Source organism: Hyperolius riggenbachi, chromosome 2 (genome assembly GCF_040937935.1).
Source record: "Hyperolius riggenbachi isolate aHypRig1 chromosome 2, aHypRig1.pri, whole genome shotgun sequence".
Lineage (NCBI taxonomy): Eukaryota > Metazoa > Chordata > Amphibia > Anura > Hyperoliidae > Hyperolius > Hyperolius riggenbachi.
This window is the reverse complement of record NC_090647.1, coordinates 71,032,778-71,052,594: the sequence shown is the minus strand read 5'-3', so window position 1 is coordinate 71,052,594 and position 19,817 is coordinate 71,032,778. Positions and strand designations below refer to the sequence as shown.

At 44.7% G+C, this 19,817-nt stretch overlaps 1 protein-coding gene across 6 annotated transcripts in view; it reads right to left on the bottom strand.

Moving 5' to 3' along the window:
• Nucleotides 1–19,817, bottom strand: part of LOC137545543 (hydroperoxide isomerase ALOXE3-like) — an 87,185-nt gene that overhangs the window by 14,254 nt on the left and 53,114 nt on the right. For all 6 annotated transcript variants that reach the window (XM_068266896.1, XM_068266897.1, XM_068266895.1 and 3 more), the window contains 3 exons: nucleotides 19,470–19,616; nucleotides 10,885–11,088; nucleotides 4,054–4,140 (listed from right to left, as the gene is read on the bottom strand). In XM_068266896.1, coding sequence (XP_068122997.1) covers nucleotides 4,054–4,140; nucleotides 10,885–11,088; nucleotides 19,470–19,616 — 438 coding nt within the window. The remainder of the gene's footprint in view (nucleotides 1–4,053; nucleotides 4,141–10,884; nucleotides 11,089–19,469; nucleotides 19,617–19,817) is intronic.

Below are 19,817 nucleotides of genomic sequence, written 5' to 3'. Positions count from 1 at the left end.
CTGAGTAGATTTTTAGTCCAGAGGTTCACTTTAACCTCCTTAGCGGTAAGCCCGTGCTGGACACGGGGTAAGCCGCTGCAGAGGATTGCTCAGGCCCCGCTGGGCCGATTTGCATAATTTGTTTTTATACACACAGCTAGCACTTTGCCGATCCGCGCCGATTCTCCGCTACCCGCCGCGTTAGAGGGTGCTCCTCCCAAGACCCTGTGTGCTGCCTGGCCAATCAGTGCCAGGCAGCGCTGAGGGGTGGATCGGGACTCCCTCTGATGTCACGACGTCTGTGACCTCATCGCGCCTGTCGCCATGGCGATGGGGGAAGCCCTTATGGAAATCCCGTTCAGAATGGGATTTCCTGACGGGCCTGATCGCCGGAGTTGATCGGATGGGGTGGGGGGATGCCGCTGCTCAGCGGCTGTCATGTAGCTAGCACTAAGCTATTTAAATTTAAAGAAAAATACATTAAAAAATAGTGCTGCGCCTTCCTGGCAGATTTAATTGACCGCCAGGGAGGTTAATAAATGAAATTTGTCTGTTTCCACGTACTGTATGTAAAAAGATCTTCTATTTCGATTCAGTTAGTAGCCTGTTTTTGTGCTCAATCCAAAACTTCAATATCTTAAAGAGACCCTGAGCACTGAATAAAAACAAAATTTGGACTTAGCCCCCTGTAGCCTGCCAGGTTCTCCAGTATGAGCACTCTTAAAGAGAGCCCAAGGTGGGGACATACATTTTTTAAAAAAAAGCTATGCTACCTGATCTGGGAGGCTGCGTGGATCAGGTAGGCGCCATCTCCACCGCTCCTGTGCCCTGCAACAAGTTACTGTCACTTCCGTGACCTCTGGGGTCACGACGCTGGAAGAAGAGAGAGATTCTTTCTCAGCAAGCAGGGAGGCGGGGAAATGGCAGGGGGAGCGGCCAGAGAGATACAGCTGCACAATGGCAGCTGGGGAAAGCCTGCAAGAACACCCCCGGTGGGTGTTTTGTGCAGGGAATACCTCTCATACTTCTCCCCCCCCCCCCCCCCCGAGATTACCATCAATTATTGTTGCCAATATCAGGGGGTTATAGCGTGGCGGTGGGGGGGGGGGGTCAGAGAGCAGCGGTGGGGGGGGGCACAGAGGCATGTCATGAGGCAGGAAACATGCCTCTGTGTTCCATCTGCCCCCGCCCCACCGCCTCAGGTTCTCTTTAAAACAGTGCAGGAGATTTGGGCGCAATTGGCACCACCATAGGCCATAATAGGTATTAATAGGAATTACAGCAATAGAAGCGTTCATTGAGTAATTTGGGCACCGTCAAAAGACGGAGCTCAAATTACTTTTAAAACACTGTCATTTGGCCACCAGCAATAGCTTTATTCCCCACTATCTATGGGCCACGGCGACCTGGAGGGGAAATAGTAATTAGCGCCGTCGGGACTTGAGCAGGAGCAGGATAAGCAGTTTATCCACAAAACACACTGCTCATAAAAATACCGATTAAACTCCAGTAGGTGCAGGCACTGGTAAAAATAACATACCAAAAAACCGAAAAGACAAAACCAGTATAACGGCACTTAACTGAGCCAAAATTTATTGCAAAAATATGCATTGCTGTTTAATAAAAAAAATGAACAGAACCCCTATAATAGGCGTGTAATTGCATACATCTCAATAGACAAAGAGGTAATAAACCCACCTAACCCTAGGAAATACCCCACTGCTAAGCCAAAGATTAATAATACACCTAAAAGTCTTAAACTTCCAGGATCAACCTGTGCTTAAAGTGTCTACATATTAGGCCAATATAAAGTAATAGCTCCAATGATCCTTCAAAGATTGTGCACAATCAGTCCGCTGCCGTAGTGCGACCTGGTCTGTCGACAAATACTGGGTGGATCCACACATGGCGGGGACGGAGACGCTGAGGCCTACTGTTTTGAGTCCTTGGACTGGCACTAGATAGCGGGCGGCAAGTCCTTTCTGTGGGGGATGGGAGCCTAGGTTGGTGGGGCCGCGCCTCCTGTGGGATTTGCACCATATACAGTATTAAGCACTTAAGTGAACTGTCCTATGTCACCACCATAATCAGCAGACTTGAGAGTAGAGATGGCCCGAACGGCTCGCCGGCGAACTTCCGGGGTTCGCGATCACAGAGAACCGCAAAAAGTTCGGCTCGCCCCCATAGTGCATAATGAGGGTCTGTTCATTTTTTGATTAAACAGCAATGCATATTTTTGCAATACATTTTGGCTGAGTTGAGTGCAGCTATACTGGTTTTGTCTTTTTGTTTTTGGTAAGCATTTATCGGCTTTATCCTGCGCCCAAATATTCTGGTGGATATTTTATAGGTATGACCTCCGGCATCCTCTTCTCCCTTCTCCTGGTTCCGCTGGCTGCTCTGGTAATTGGCGACTCGTGGTGCCTAACCCTAAATCTCCCCTGGTGGTGCCTAACCCTAAGACTCCCCTGGTGGTGCCTAACCCTAAATCTCCCCTGGTGGTGCCTAACCCTAAATCTCCCCTGGTGGTGCCTAACCCTAAGACCCCCCTGATGGTGCCTAACCCTAAGACCCCCCTGGTGGTGACTAACCCTAAGACCCCCCTGGTGGTGCCTACCCCTATATCTCCCCTGGTGGTGCCTAACCCTAAGACCTCCCTTAGTGATCACTTTATTGTGTGGAGAATAATGTTTTACAAATAGTGACTGTAAAAAATATATTAAATTTATGTTACGTACTGATCGCTTTATTTTGTGAATAATAATGTTTTACAAACAGTAAGGGATAACATTTTAAATAATGTTTTAGTTATATACCATAAATATGTTAAGTATTTTTGTAAACATTATTCGTCACAGGGGCATTTTGTAAACTTAAATCATCACAAGCGCCATTAGTAAATCTCCGGGCCCCGTTTGAAAACGTTAATAATCTCCGGCGCCCTTTTTTCCAGTTTGGCGCCCATCAACCGATATTTATTATGAGAGTGAATGGTGGTGCCCTTTTTGTCCATTTGCTTCATGCGCCCAAATTTCCAGATTCCGGGCAGGGCCGGCCCTAGACTTTTTCCCGCCTGAGGCAAATTTAGAAAAAATTGCAGCCCCAAAAGTCCCCCCCCCCTCAAGCCGTGGGTGGGGGGGCCGCCGAGCTGGAGGGGGTAGCGGGCAGGAAGGGGGGATTGGGCCTAGCGGTGGGGAGGGTGGTTGGTCCCCCGATCTGCGCTCCACCTCCAGCTTTAAATGGCTCCGTAGCTGCCGATAGTAAGAGGGGCGGGCGGGGATCACTCACCTCTTCCGGGTTCCAGCGTGCGCTCCACTGACGTCACTTCCTGCAACGCCGCCCACTGTATTGTAAGTGGGCAGCATTGCAGGAAGTGACGTCAGTGGAGCGCACGCTGGAACCGGAAGAGGTGAGTGATCCCCGCCCGCCCCTCTTACTATCGGCAGCTACGGAGCTATTTAAAGCTGAAAGTGCAGCACAGATCGGGGGACCCGACCCCCCTCCCCACCGCTAGGCCCAATCCCCCCTTCCTGCCCGCTACCCCTCCAGCTCGGCGGCCGCCCCCCCCGCACCCACGAACGGGCGGTTGCCGCCCCCCAAGAAGTGCCACCTGAGGCAAACGTTTCACCCCGCCTCATGAGCGGGCCGGCCCTGCTTCCGGGCTTTAACCACTTCCATACCAGTAGTCTCTGACCAGAGACTGCTGGTACCACAAACCGATGCTTACTGACGAATCGCCACACATACCTGCGAACGCCGCCCTCCTATCACCACAGGCCCCTCTCTCTGCTCTATGTGGCGGTCAGGAGCCGTTTTTATTGGCTCCTAACCCTGTCCATCAATGTAAGCCAATGGGATTCACTCATAGTGATAACAGGGTCAGTAGCCAATGAAATCAGCTTCTGACCAGCTCTCAGAGCTCTGCCGTCATACTGATGGCGAGAGTAGAGGGACCGTGCAGCGGCAATAGTTAAAACTACGTCCTGTCAGAAACAAGCAGACTCAAACAGTATGTAGATTTCAACTAGCATGGTCTGGAAAGGGTTAATCATTAAATAATAATAAACAATTTACCTGGTCAAATACACCTCCAGCGCCAACCAACTTGTCCAAACTAAGGATGTTTATATTCAGTGTGAAGCGAAGCTGTGGAATCATCATCTGGTAAAAGATGGACAAACTGAATTTACAATTACATCATATGTAAAGATATAGTATCCCATGATGAAAAACCAGTATGGTTAAAGCAAACCTATGAGGTTTGCCATCTACAAATGTAGATACTTACCTCAGGAGGGGGAAGCCTAAAGAGCACTAGAACCGCCCCAATTGGGCTCCAGCGAAAAAAGCGGAGCCCAATCAGGTCCATGCGACTGCTGAGGCGCAGACGGCTAGCACCTGCGCAGCTGCTCGGACTCAATCCAGCCTGGCTTTTACCCGGAGGGCACCTGCGCAAACTATTGACAAGCGTCGACACGCTCTTTTTCAGGGGTCCAAGCGCTGGAACTGGCCTGAGGAGGATGAGGGTAATCTCTCTCCCAGCCACAATAGCCACTGTTCCCAGCCATGATACTTCCAGTGTCCCTGGCAGAGCAGGGACAAGGTCCTTCAGCACCCAAGGCTGAGACACCAAAGTGCGCCCCTCCACCCCTCCCACCCCAGCCGTCACACACTGATTGCTATTAGACTAAGAGGGCCACAGGGCCCGCAATCTCCCCAACACCTTAATATCTAGTTATCTGGCTTGCAGTCACTGCTATGTATCCCCTTTTCTTATTTCTTTCTGCTTCATACACAATTAGGAATGACAGCTGAATGAATTGTGCGCCCCCTCCTACACTGCGCCCTGAGGCTGGAGCCTCTCCAGCCTATGCCTCGGCCCGGCCCTGGTCCCTGGCAGATTGTCCTTCACCTTGCTGCCGAACACCCAACCAGTTTGTGTAGAGTTTCCCCCCATTGCCCAATCCCAGCTCTGCTACTGGTGACATCATTAAAGGGGCTGGGCCAACGGGAGGCTCGCATGTTGTTGATGCTAGCTGCTGGTACCCCAGAGTGTATACAAACAGAGCTCCCTCTGTGCACGTGACTGCTTTGAGCTGCTCGCTGCTGGTTCCAAGGGATCTTGGATTTATACACACTGTTTGAGACACTGTCTCTGTGTATCTGCACTTGATCATGGCATGCATTACTTTTATGATGCACAGTGTACCAGCTAGGCTGTGCATGCAGTGAGTCTATGACCGTTTCATTACTTCTATGTCTGCATGGACATTTTGACACGTGCCCAATGAAGGGGTTGTTTGGTGTATGACACATTACAATACCCAATGACAAACACACCCATGAACCGATTTGTTCAACACGGTCACCAGGTGTTCACACACAAAGGTACATAATTATGCACACACCAGTCAGGGTTACTAGGTCATGTAACACGTGTCTTCGGGCCACAGGAAATGAGCGGTAGAGAGCCTCACTTCCTGCTATGACTGCTGCCAGACGGGGATTACCGCGTATTAAAGCCGTAATCCCTGAAGGCTTGCTTTTGGCAGTGCGACCCTGGTACTTCACTGCACAGCTAACAATAGTTTCCGGTGTGAAACCAGCCTGAATCCCATGGAAGAGAAAAGCTCTCTACAATTGTTGTTTTTTGTTGAAATACGTGCTAGGTTTGTGGACCATGTAATATAGTAAATCCAGAAATTTACAATCATTAAATTTACATCATTTAATTCAGAATTTTCTAGCACAGCTGTAAAAAAAATTTAGCTTGCTGGAAAAAAAAAATAAAGTTTATATTTCTGTACAAATCAATTTTTCAAAAACGGGAAAATCACACCTTTTCATTGTACGGTGTGTGGCCCCCTTTAGGCAGGCCTTTTGACTGTGATTTTGAAATCACAGGCCTATTGTCACAATGTGAAATCGCATGTGAAAATGCAAGTAATGTTTTTTATGAGGCTGCTGAATTTTCAGGAGCCATCTGTGATTCTGTATAGCACTTCCGTAAAAAACAAACAAAAAACAAAAACAATACAACCTGCACTAATTTTCCACACACAATGGCCTCAGTTCACTAAACTTTATCAAACACTTTATCAAACGTTTGATAATTTACCTCATGAGTAAAATCTAGTTTTGAATTCACTAAGGTGTTATAGATTGATCAAATGTTTTATCGATAAAATGTTCAATAAATGTGTAACACCTTAGCGAATTCAAAATTAGATTTTACTCATGAGGTAAATTATCAAACGTTCGATAAAGTGTTTGATAAAGTTTAGTGAATTGAGGCCAATATGTGGGGGTGGGTTCTGTTCCCTGAGTATGGCAATGCACCTTTTGTGACTGTACATGTCATTTTATTGTATAGCAGACCAACAGTATATTGATCTACGGTAGCAATATGATCTTTTACTGGGTTTCAAAGACTTTTACAAATGGATGTGTAGGAACTAGTCCAGCATGAATTTACATATATTGATGAGGCTGGATTTACTGCAACTTGGGAACATTGAGACAAGGAAGAAACATATTTGGCCATAGGGCTATTGTCAATGTACCATGGCAATGTGGAGACAACAGTACCCTTTGTGGTGTCATTTCACAGAATGGGTTCCTCCACTCCCATACCAACCTGGCTCCAAAGAGGTATTGGTGTGGCAGAAAGAGTCATTGAAACAACCCTGCCACCCCTCAACCACCTGCATTCAACCAGGGTGAAGACAAGAGCCACCAAGACCTCAAGAGACCCCTCCCACCAAAGCAAACGGTTCTTTGAGCCTCTCCCATCGGACCGCCGCTACAGATCCATCCCCTCTAGAACCACCACCAGGCGCAGGAACACCTTCTTTCCTCATGCTGTCCTCTGCCTGTACTACAGCCCCCCCACCACCAGCTCCCACCTCCGCAGAATCTCATCAACTTAGCAGCGAAGTCTCCCCTGCGCTTGCCCTCTAAGTACCGCTTGTGCGCAACATTAGTTTTCAGCACTCTCCTAATTTCTCCTGGGATGATTTTTTGCCTGCCCAATCATAAAATCCCCTCATATGCTCTGAATGACTACCTACATGTATTAGTTTTTCTAACGTCTCTTGCTATCGCATTGCTATCTTGTCTGTGTTGTGCCAATTGTCTTATTTATTCTGTTGCCAATGCCATGTGTACCGCAATCAATTCTGGGTATAACAACCATAGTAGTCTGCAAATAAAAGGATTTCTGAATCTGATTCTTTCTGATTTCTGATTCCTTACAACACTGACCTCATTCTTACATTTTTGAACACACTACAAAGCAAACCAAAGTGACCAGATGCAATCCATAGTCATCAGGGTCAATGCATCCTTTCATCATTCTGCTGATGTCTACAATTTACAGTACTGTCCAATACCTTCAAACATACTCCCCCTTTCTAAAGTCCATTGAGGAGTTTCTCAGCATGGTGGTGGAAGGTCTCTGGCCATATGTCCAGATGTCCCTCATTCAAGCTATGGTGGAAGTCTGTGACCAGATTGATAGGGAATCAATACAAGGGTGAATTTGTCACTCCAGAAAAATCTTTCACATTGCCTTGCAAATGAAACCATAAGGCCCATACACACGGCTGATTTTTTAAACGACGGGTCGTTTGGACGTCCCGTCGTTCAGTCGTCCGGACGTCAAATCAGGCGTGTGTACAGTCCGTCGTTCAGCTGATAAGACTGGTCTTGAGCGATCCGCCTGTAGTCTGTGATGTTGCCCTGTGGCCAGATCCAGCTAGCTAGCTGATAGGCAGAGAGATGATGTATTTACCAACTTTAATAGATGAAAAGAAATACATATTTTTATTGGTCTTCATAACTGGTGTCATGTAGTGTTGTTGTAGAATTTCTTTTTACACTTTCTTTGGGCAAATGCTAAGAGTGTTTTAGGTTAAACACTTGATTTTTAACTGATTCAAACTGAATCTGACCATATGATGGCATGTTTATGTACAGTATATGACAAGAACATTTTTTTTTAAGAAATTGTATAGTTTTGACTAATGTGTTCCATTTTGCAAATAATCTGAGGAGTCGCGCTACTTGTGTTTAGTGTTGTGTGCATTGTTTTGAAAAACTGAGCATTATTTTTAAAATTGCGCTTAGGGTCTTTTTACACTTAACCTACTTTGGTTCCTGGCCGTAGAAACTACGTCCAGGAACCATGCGCGCGTGCACGCGCGCTCCCGGCCCGTGGTTCGTTAACCAGGCAATCAGTGAATCGGGCTACGGTGCCCGATCACTGATTCGGATTCCTCTCCCCCGCTGAAAAAGCGACAGCTTCTCTCGGAAGCTGTGCTTTTTCTGGCCGTTGCCTCATCCCTGCGTCACTCTAAGCGGTGTTACGCTTAGAGTGACGTCATGTAAACAAGCTCATGGCCGCCATCTTGTGGCCAAAAAGTAAAACTACAACTAAAAGTAAAAAAAAATTAAAAACAACACACAATTACATTATAAAACTATAGTTTACATCCCACCCTCCCAAAAATACCCAAATAAAATGATTAACATAAAAAAACAACCATTCCAATAAAAAAAAAAAAAACATGTAAATATTTACCTAAGGGTCTAAACTTTTTAAATATCAATGTAAAGATGAAATATTTCTATATTTTTTTATTTTAAACTTGTAAATAGTGATAGATGGAAAACGGAAAAAATGCACCTTTATTTCCAAATAAAATATTGTCGCCATACATTGTGATAGGGACATAATTTTAACGGTGTAATAACCAGGACATATGGGCAAATACAATACGTGAGTTTTAATTATGGAGGCATGTATTATTTTAAAACTATAATGGCTGAAAACTGAGAAATAATGATTTTTTCCGTTTTTTTCTTATTCCTACTGTTAAAATGCATTTACAGTAAAGTGGCTCTTAGCAAAATGTACCCCCCCAAAGAAAGCCTAATTGGTGGCGGAAAAAACAAGATATAGATCAGTTAATTGTGATAAGTAGTGATAAAGTTATAGGCTAATGAATGGGAGGTGAACATTTCTCAAGTGAAAACGACGGAACGCGAATGGGTTAAAGAGAAACCGTGACCAAGAATTGAACTTCATCCGAATCAGCAGCTGATACCCCTTTTCCCATGAGGAATCTATTACTTTTCAAAAACGGATAATCAAGGGGCTCTGTATGGCTGATATTATAGTGAAACCCCTCCCACAGGAAACTCTGAGGACCATGGTCCTGGCAGTTTCCTGTCTGTGAACCTCAATGCATTGTGGGAAATAGCTGTTTACAGCTGTTTCCAACTGCTAAAAAAGCAAGCAGCAGCTACTTCCAGTGTCATCACCTGCCAGCAGTAAAAATGCCACCATGTGATACCAGTAAATGTCAGAATATAATTCAGGGAGAGGAAAGATTTTACAATGGGCAAACACTGACTAAATAATTTATACATAATTATTGTAACAATAAAGGACTTTTTTATTACATTATTTTCACTGGAGTTCCTCTTTAACCACTTCAGCCTTCAGTCATATTTCACCTTATGCATCCGAACAATTTTCACCTCCCATTCATTCGCCAACAACTTGATCACTACTTATTACAATGAATTGATCTATATCTTGTTTTTTTCCACCACCAATTAGGCTTTTTTTTGGGTGGTACATTTTGCTAAGAATATTTTTTTTCTAAATGCATTTTAAACAGGAATACTAAGAAAAAATGGAAAAAAAATAATTATTTCTCAGTTTTTGGCCATTATAGCTGTGGGAGGTAACAGTTAATTTTAAATGTAATAATGTGTGTTTATTTATTTAAAAAAATGTATGTAGATGTAGTTTTACTATTTGACCACAAGATGGCCACAGTCAATCTTCTTTTTTTTTTATTAGTCCTGGATGCCAGCGCTCGCTTTCAGGAAGTTTAGGGAGGACAGGAAACTTATTTTTTTCTTCAGAAAGATTGCGGCTTCTCAAAGAAGCCGTCGGTCTTTCTACCGGGGACTTAGATCCTAGTTCCTATTCACTGATCTCCGGGCTAACGGGCGGTGGCACGGGAGCGTGCGGGCGAGCGCGCAGCACCACAGCAGCAGCCTTTTGGACGTAGCAGAAACATCCAAAAGGCTAAAGTAGTTAATGCATTGGTATGTGTTAGTGCACGTTGGTGTGCATTTTTTTCCATAGCAGTGCATTGTGAAAAAGCATTCAGTTAAAACGCGTATAGTGGGAACTAAGCCATAGGAAAACATGGATATCCCTTTGAAAATCAGTTTTCTTTCAGTTAGAACTGAGAGCAAGCAATTGATTAAGTGCAAAAGGGCCCTAAAGCAATTGAAAAAAAAATGAACTGTAATTAACGCCTAGAGCCTTGGAGCCTAGAATATTGAACCTTTCCACAATATTCTAATCTTCTGAGATTTTTAATTATCAAAATTATAAAAAATAAAGGCTTAAAATATCTTGCTTTGCATGTAATGAGTCTATTTTAAATATTAGTTTCACCTTGTAAGTTGAATTATAAATACTGACATAAATGAACTTTTGCACGATATTCTAATTTTCTAAGTTTCACCTATATTAGAAAAGCTGGAATTTTCTGGCTTTTTCTCTATGCCGAAATGTACAGCTGTGCTTTACTCCTGTCACTAATTTATCTCCTCAGTTGTATCTTGCCAGTCTTTCAATCATTACTGCTTTTTTCAGCAAATCGTGCACCACTAAACTGCTTCACTGTAAATGCTCTCTGAAAGGATGGTTCCAGTTGAAACTGCAGCAATTGAACACATGAAATTTAGAAGGCCTTTGGGTAGTCAGCAAAACTGGAATGTTTAGTGAGCAAAACTGGAATGAGCTGTAGTGAGATTATACGTTTGGATAACTGATCCAGCAAAACTGAAGAGGATGAGACTGTTACTGAGGCTCTTTACCTTGTACACTGGATGACTCATTGGAAGTTGGCGGTTGGTTGCAACACTGAAGGTCCCAGCAAGCAGGTGGACTTGATTATAATGAGTAACTAGTTCATGAATGTGGAATTCAGAATTGCGCACCCACATTTTGGCCAGTAACCAGTCATATTCATTATCACTGGGTAAGAAGATTGGAGAATTCTCTCCTGGGATTTGAGACAACTGAAAAAAAGGAATATACATCATTAGTACAGCTTCCCCTTCAATAAATCAGAATATATTTAATCAGAACTGCTTTCAGTCAGTAAACCTCCCGTGTAAATTAAAGAAAGTGTCAGGGAAACTGACTTTATATATTATAACCAGTTATGATAGCCGCAACTACCTTTACTCATCCCCTCCACACACGCCACACCATATACAGTGGGTTGCAAAAGTATTCGGCCCCCTTGAAGTTTTCCACATTTTGTCATATTACTGCCACAAACATGAATCAATTGTATTGGAATTCCACGTGAAAGACCAATACAAAGTGGTGTACACGTGAGAAGTGGATCGAAAATTATACATCATTCCAAACATTTTTTTACAAATAAATAACTGCAAAGTGGGGTGTGCATAATTATTCAGCCCCCTGAGTCAATATTTTGTAGAACCACCTTTTGCTGCAATTACAGCTGCCAGTCTTTTAGGGTATGTCTCTACCAGCTTTGCACATCTATAGACTGAAATCCTTGCCCATTCTTCTTTGAAAAACCGCTCCAGCTCAGTCAGATTAGATGGACAGCGTTAGGGGAACAGATCTTGCCACAGATTCTCGATTGGATTTAGATCTGGACTTTGACTGGGCCATTCTAACACATAGATATGTTTTGTTTTAAACCATTCCATTGTTGCCCTGGCTTTATGCTTAGGGTCATTGTCCTGCTGGAAGGTGAACCTCCGCCCCAGTCTCAAGTCTTTTGCAGTCTCTAAGAGGTTTTCTTCCAAGTTTGCCCTGTATTTGGCTCCATCCATCTTCCCATCAACTCTGACCAGCTTCCCTGTCCCTGGTGAAGAGTTGCACCCCTCGAGCATGATGCTGCAACCACCATATTTGACAGTGGGGATGGTGTGTTCAGAGTGATGTGAAGTGTTAGTTTTCAGCCACACATAGCGTTTTGCATTTTGGCCAAAACGTTCCATTTTGGTCTCATCTGACCAGAGCACCTTCTTCCACATGGTTGCTGTGTCCCCCACATGGCTTGTGGCAAACTGCAAACAGGACTTCTTATGCTTTTCTGTTAACAATGCCTTTCTTCTTGCCACTCTTCCATAAAGGCCAACTTTGTGCAGTGCATGACTAATAGTTGTCCTATGGACAGAGTCTCCCACCTAAGCTGTAGATCTCTGCAGCTCGTCCAGAGTCACCATGGGCCTCTTGACTGCATTTCTGATCAGCGATCTCCTTGTTCGGCCCGTGAGTTTAGGTGGATGGCCTTGTCTTGGTAGGTTTACAGTTGTGCCATACTCCTTCCATTTGTGAATGATCACTTGAACAGTGCTCCGTGGTATGTTCAAGGTTTGGAAATCTTTTTGTAGCCTAAGCCTGCTTTAAATTTCTCAATAACTTGATCCCTGACCTGTCTTGTGTGTTCTTTGGACTTCACGGTGTTGTTGCTCCCAATATTCTCTTAGACAACCTCTGAGGCCCTCACAGAGCAGCTGTATTTGTACTGACATTAGATTACACACAGGTGCACTCTATTTAGTCATTAGCACTCATCAGGCAATGTCTATAGGCAACTGACTGCCCTCAGATCAAAGGGGGCCGAAGAATTATGCACACACAACTTTGCAGTTATTTATTTGTTAAAAATGTTTGGAATGATGTACGATTTTCGTTCCACTTCTCACGTGTATACCACTTTGTATTGGTCTTTCATGTGGAATTCCAATAAAATTGATGCATGTTTGTGGCAGTAATATGATAAAATGTGGAAAACTTCAAGGGGGCCGAATAATTTTGCAACCCACTGTAAGTGAAGTCCCTGTTCCTGTCACGCTATAATGCCATGGCGGTTTTTCTGAAGATTGGGTTACCTCCTCCACAGCCCAGCCCCCAGCTCTGTAGCCTGCTGCCCGCCCCCAGCTCTGTGGCTGTAGAATAATTGTGTGACATTCCTCTTTAAGGCGAGAAGAAATCTCGTGTGAGAATGATGTCCTCTGGAACAATATTTTGAACAACAGCTTTATTACTGCAGAGACATGCTGCTCAGCTGGAGATGGAAGAGAAGATGATGAGCAGAGGAAGAGTTAACGTCAGTAAAGACAATTAAAAATACTTCCGCTGGGTTTGTTTAAAGGCTACCCGAAGTGACATGTGACATGATGAGATAGACATGTGTATGTACAGTAGAGATGGACCGAACCTCCGATTTTCGGTTCGCAAACTCCCACAAAAGTTCGGTTCGCGCGAACTTTCGCGAACCGCAATAGACTTCAATGGGGAGGCGAACTTTGAAAACTAGAAACACTTATGCTGGCCAGAAAAGTGATGGAAAAGATGTTTCAAGGGGTCTAACACCTGGAGGGGCGCATGACAGAGTGGGATAGACTCCAAAAGTCCCGGGGAAAAATCTGGATTTGACACAAAGCAGTGTTTTAAGGGCAGAAATCACATTGGGCTTGATTCACAAAGCCGTGCTAACTGTTAGCACGCTGGTGAAAAACCCATTATCACGCCTAAACTCAGTTTAGGCGTGATAAAATAAACTCACGCGCAAAGTTTTGCGCGTAAGGTATTACGCGCGCAACGCCATTAAACCCGATGCGACGTTTCTCACGCACCGGATTTTGCACACGCAAAACTTTATGCGCAAAACTTTGCGCGTGAGTTTTTCCCTCAAAGCGATGCTAACCTACTTAGTGCAATGCTTACCACGTCCAAAAGTCTTTAGGCGTGCTAACTAGGTTAGCACCGCTTTGTGAATCAAGCCCATTGAATGCTAAATTGCAGGCCTAAAGTGCTTTAAAACATCTTGCATGTGTATACATCAATCAGGGAGTGTAAGTAGAGTACTGCTTCACACTGACACACCAAACTCACTGTGTAACGCACCGCAAACAGCTGTTTGTGTAGTGATGGCCGTGCTGGACTGGTGCGCAACATGGCTAGAGTGCAGGCCATGGCGGTTTTCAAGCCCATATGGTTGCCGGGCTTAGGTAGCTCAATGATAGAACAACAGTGACTGTCAGGTAGGTATATGCAGTGATGGGTATTACAATGTGCACCTGTTACACACAGACAGGTACCGGACAGGCAAAGTGACACTGCGTGTGCGCACGTAGGTGGGTGGGTGCACAGTGAACAACAGGTAGGTATATGCAGTGGGTATTACAATGTGCAACTGTCACACACACAGGTAGTCACTGAATGTGCTGGGCCTGGCAGTGGCACACACAGTAGGAATTACCAAGGCTGTCTATGCAACACAAGTGTCAGTGGGACACACACACACAAAAAGAAAAACAAATTGAACACAAGAACAAGATTAGCTCTCAAAAGAGCTGTTGTGGGGTGCTATTTTTTTGCAATAAGAATCAGCAAGGAGCAAGCTAAGAAGCCTACAAAAGCCTAACCAAGCTTTCCCTATGAGAGTCTGCAGCAGCTTTCCCTTCTCTAATTAATGCAGGCACACGAGTGAGTCCTATGCCTGACGCTGCCTGCCTTGTATAAGGGGGGGGCTCCAGGAGGAAGTGTAGCCTAATTGGCTACAATGTGCCTGCTGACTGTGATGTAGAGGGTCAAAGTTGACCCTCATGATGCACTATGGGGGCGAACCGAACTTAACGCGAACCACCGAAGTTCGCTGGGATCCGTTTGCCGGCGAAGCGTTTGGGCCATCTCTAATCTACAGTGCCTAACACACAAATAACTATACTGTGTTCTTTTTTTTCTTTCTAGGCCTGAAAGAGTTAAATATCAGGTATGTAAGTGGCTGACTCAGTCCTGACTCAGACAGGAAGTGACTACAGTGTGACCCTCACTGATAAGAAATTCCCCTTTTTACCTCCTTCTTGCTCTCAGAAGCCATTTTCTGCTAGGAAAGTGTTTTATAGTTGGGATTTCTTATCAGTGAGGATCACACTGTAGTCACTTCCTATCTGAGTCAGGACTGAGTCAGCCACTTACATACCTGATATTTAACTCTTTCAGGCTGAGAAAGAAAAAAAGGAGCACAGCATAGTTATTTGTGTGCTAGGCACTGTACATACACATGTCTACCTCTTCATGTCACATGTCACTTTGGGTATCCTTTAACCAGTTCACCCCCAAGGGTTTTTACTCTAACGGACCAGAGCAATTTTCACTTGTCAGTGCTCCTCCCTTTTATTCCCTAATAACTTTATTACTACTTATCACAAGAAAATGATCTATACCTCGTTTTTTTCGCCACCAATTAGGCTTTCTGTGGGTAGTACATTTTGCTAAGAATATTTTTATTCTAAATGCGTTTTAATGAGAAAAAAAAAAAAAAGAAAAAAAATCATTATTTTTCAGGTTTTAGCCATTATAGTTTTAAAATTAAACATTCTCCTGTGGATAAAACAAACACATATTATTTGCCCAGTTGTCCCGATTATTAAACCATTTAAATTATGTCCCTATCACAATGTATGGTGACAATATATTATTTTGAAATATAGGTGTTATTTTTCTGTTTTGTTTTTTTTTGTTCTGGCCATAATTACCAGCCCCAATGTAATAAATTAAAATTAATTTTTCCCCATAAAATATAGATTAAAAAAAGCTGAGTCCATAAGGAAACTATTTATTTATTTATTTTAAGCTGAATTTTTTTTACAAGTGTTTTTTTTTTTTGGGTGGGAGGGTTGTAAGTGTAATTTTATTAATGATGTGTATGTAATTGTGTATGTATGTATTTTGTATGTGTAATATACTTTTAGGAAGTGATCACTTTTTTTTTTTTTTTTTTACACTTTATTGAAAAGTAACAATTTCCTATTTTTGTGAATGGACGTAGCCGCTGTTCGCGGTCACGTCCATTCACTCCAGGCACTGCGATTGGGTAGAGGACCGTTCGGTCCTCTTCCCCAATCACTCAGCACGGGATCCCGGCGGAATCGGCGGCGGTAGCGGCGCACACACGGCGGTAGCGGCGGCGGGAACGCGCGACGTATTAAAACGTCATGTTGCTGTTGATAGGGTAAAGCATGACGTTTTAATACGTTAGGGTGTCATTAAATGGTTAAGAAAGAATCATGATGGATCATTAAAGAATCATGATCGATCATTAACTGATGTCACAAGACAGCTCTACTGACGCTAGATTCTTTAGTACACAAACAAGGGTACCCATGCTCATCCTGCTGGGCCTTAAAGAGTACCTGTAGTGAAAAAAGTGCCCCTAGGGGGTACTTACTTTGCAAAGGGGATGCCTCCAGATGCTAATAAGGCTTCCCTTGTCCTCCTAAGCACCCCCAATCCAGCACTGTTTCCCCTGGAAATTCCACCCGTCTTGTTGGTGGATCACGCAGGCGCACTATGGCTTCCACAGGTGGCTCCTCTGAATAGTGTGTGCCTCGTGCAGGCACAGCAGCTGCTTATCGCTCGGGCTGCAGCGGAAATAGCCAAGCTAGATCAGCTATTTATTATGCCGGTATCCATTCGCCAGATGTTGGATATAAGTGCTTGCCGGTTGCTGGAGCAGCCAGCCTAAAAAGTACAAACACCCCCCCTCCCCCCAATACTCACAGAGCCTTCAGTGACGTCTTGCAGCCTTTCTCTTGCTTCTAGCGGCCTCCCAGCTTCCCCCGTGCATGGAGGCCGGCGTGTCACCTGACCCGCTTTATGTCACGTGATATGCTAGTAGCCAGAAGCGGCCAGAAGCAAGAGGAAAGCTGCAAGATGTTGCTGGAGGCTCGGTGACTGTTTAAAAGGCTGCAAATACCCCAAAAACAAAGCCCCGTTATTCCTCAGGCATAAGGGTTAGTTAAAACTTCCGGCACAGGTTTCCTTTAACCACTTGGTGACCCTGGGCTTAAACCCCCTAGTGACCAGGCCATTTTTCACAATACAGGGCTGTGCAGCTTGGTCAGGTTTCTACACAACCCTGCAACTTAGCACACAACTGGCTCTGACCTCCTTTTAGTGTCCTTAATAGGACACTCTGCCGGAGGTATCTGAACGCTTCTACGATCTTTGTTTTTGTTTTTTTTTACTAGCAAAAGGGAGGCTGTTCCCTCCCTCCTTCTTCTCTCTCCCTCCTTCCCCCCCTAAATTGCCGACCCCCCCCCCTCTCATAGGCATCAGCCTATGAGAGACCACGCCTTGGGAGCAACAATGAGGGACAACCGAGCTAGCAGGCTGATCACAGAGCTGAGCTCCGTGAACTGGCAGGGAGTGATCGCGCATGCGCACACGCGTTCCCTGCTAAACAACAGCTGCAGGACTTGACACCAACTGGCATTAGGCGGTCCTGGGGCTGCCGCCGCGGTCACGCCCATCGGTGTGATGCGCTCATTAGGTAGTTAACGATATTTATTTCCTTTTAAACAATACTAGTTGCTTGGCACTCCTGCCATAGACCCTGAACGGGCATGCAGATAAGGTGCTCTGACTGAAGTCTGACTGGATTATCCACTTTCTTGTTTCAGGTGTGTGATGCAGATAGTACTGCAGCAAAGAGATCAGCAAGACTGCCAGGCAATCTGCAATGCATATGGCAGTGGCAGGCGTTTTTGAATGGGGGGGAGGGTGTTGGGGGGGGGGTCAGGCAGCCGGATCCCTGTTAGGACTTGCTGGGCTTACGCATACGCGATGGCTTCTGATCACTGAGGGGAGATGTCAGCTGTCATATGACAGCTTAATCTCCCCTCTTGGGTGCGCATGATTGCGTGGGGAGCGGAAACGACGGGAGTCGTAGATCCTCCGCCACATCAGGCTAGAGCAGTCACAAGTGCGGCGTAGGTTCTCATATAGGCGGTCCCCAAAAGGGGAAAGAGCTAATGTTAGCAGCTCTCCTTACTCTAACCAATTCAGATAAAGAAAATGATATTTACTTGCTCGCCTAAAACCTGTATATTCAGGGCCCTTTCACACTGGGGCGGGGCAGTAATTTTACCGCACTGCACCACAGCCTAATGAAAGTCTACGGGGTAGTTCATACTACCCACGTTGCGGTACGCTGCTTTGGAAGTGCCCTATCCAATGTGCGCGCATACCTACTTTGCCATGCGGCTCCTGCAGCGATCTGCGTCGGACCGGAAGTTATGTAAGTTTTTGGCAACGCAGGTGTTTTAAAAATGTTGGCGGACGGGCTTCCGCGCACTTCCGCATTTCCGAAAAAAGGAAGTGACCGCCTGCGAGTGTCATTTGTGTCACCTGTTTGGATGTTGGCCAAAAGGGGATTACCGCATACAAACGCGGTAATCCCTGAAGGCCTGTTTTTGGCGCTGGGCCTGCACTGCTGCCGTCAATCCATAGGGCCTGATTCACAAAGCGGTGCTAACAGTTAGCACCGTGGTGAAAAGCCCTTTATCACGCCTAAACTCTGTTTAGGCATGATAAGTTTAGGTGTGATAAGTTTAGGTGTGATAAGTTTTTAGGTGTGATAAGTTTAAGTACCAACTGGGCTAGCACCGCAGTGCACAGCTGATCAAAAGTTTTGCGCTATCAAAGTCTGGTGCACTTTGCTTTGAGTTTAATGGCGCTGCTTTGTGTGCGGGACTTTGCGTGCGATCTAAACTTATCTAAACTTAGCATGCCTAAACTTATCATGCCTAAACTTATCATGCCTAAACTGAGTTTAGGCATGATAAAAATGGTTATCACGCCTAAAGTCTTTAACTGGGTTATCACCGCTTTGTGAATCGAGCCCATAGTCTGAAACTGGTCTCAGGTGAAATCTCTAGAATTAGAACATGCAGTTCTGGGGCTCGATTCACAAAGCGGTGCTAACCCAGTTAGAGACTTTAGGCGTGATAACCATTGCACCACGCTGGTGAAAAGCCAGTTTAGGCGTGATAAGTTTAGGTGTGATAAGTTTAGGTGTGATAAGTTTAGGCATGCTAAGTTTAGATAAGTGTAGATAGCATGCAAAGTCCCGCACGCAAAGCAGCGCCAATAAACTCTATGCGAAGTGCACCAGACTTTGCTACCGCAAAACTTTTGATCAGCTGTGTACTGCGGTGCTAACGCAGTTGGTGCTAAAACTTATCATGCCTAAACTTATCACACCTAAACTTATCACACCTAAACTTATCATGCCTAAACTGAGTTTAGGCATGATAAAGGGCTTTTCACCAGGGTGCTAACTGTTAGCACCGCTTTGTGAATCAGGCCCCTGGTCTTTTTTTGCAAAGGTTCTCATAAAAGGTGCTGCAGCTGGTCTGTTTTTTCTTCTGACAGTTTTTTATTCAGTCTAGGTTTAGCTGGGGCAAAGATTCCCTCAGCTGTCCTCCATCCTTAGTAAAATTACTCTAGAAGCATGTGCGAATTTTTGCTTTTTATGTTTGCACCAATTTAAGGTGAATAACAAATCTCCTAAAAAAAATCTTTAATCCCAAGGAAACAATAGCAAATCTACACCCCAATTTACCTGGATGGCAATGGGGACAAGTTGATCCTGAGGGTTTTTCCATAGCAGACACATGGGGGCAGCAACATACTGCTGTTTACCATTAACCGACTTATTTGCAGGAATGTCTTGGAGAAACTTGTAATCTGCCAGGAAGATGTTTCCACCCTGCAAGATAGAAGAGTCAGATTACTTCTCAATACCGGGGTCAAATAACTAGTTATATGAATCTTGTAGGGCTTTGTGTTGCAAAAGTGTTACAATGCTCGTTCTTTCTCCACTTCATAAATGGATTTTTGAATGGATTTTAAACAAGACCATAAAGACGTGTGAGTCGCACACCGACACTTACCAGTATTTTAATTGTAA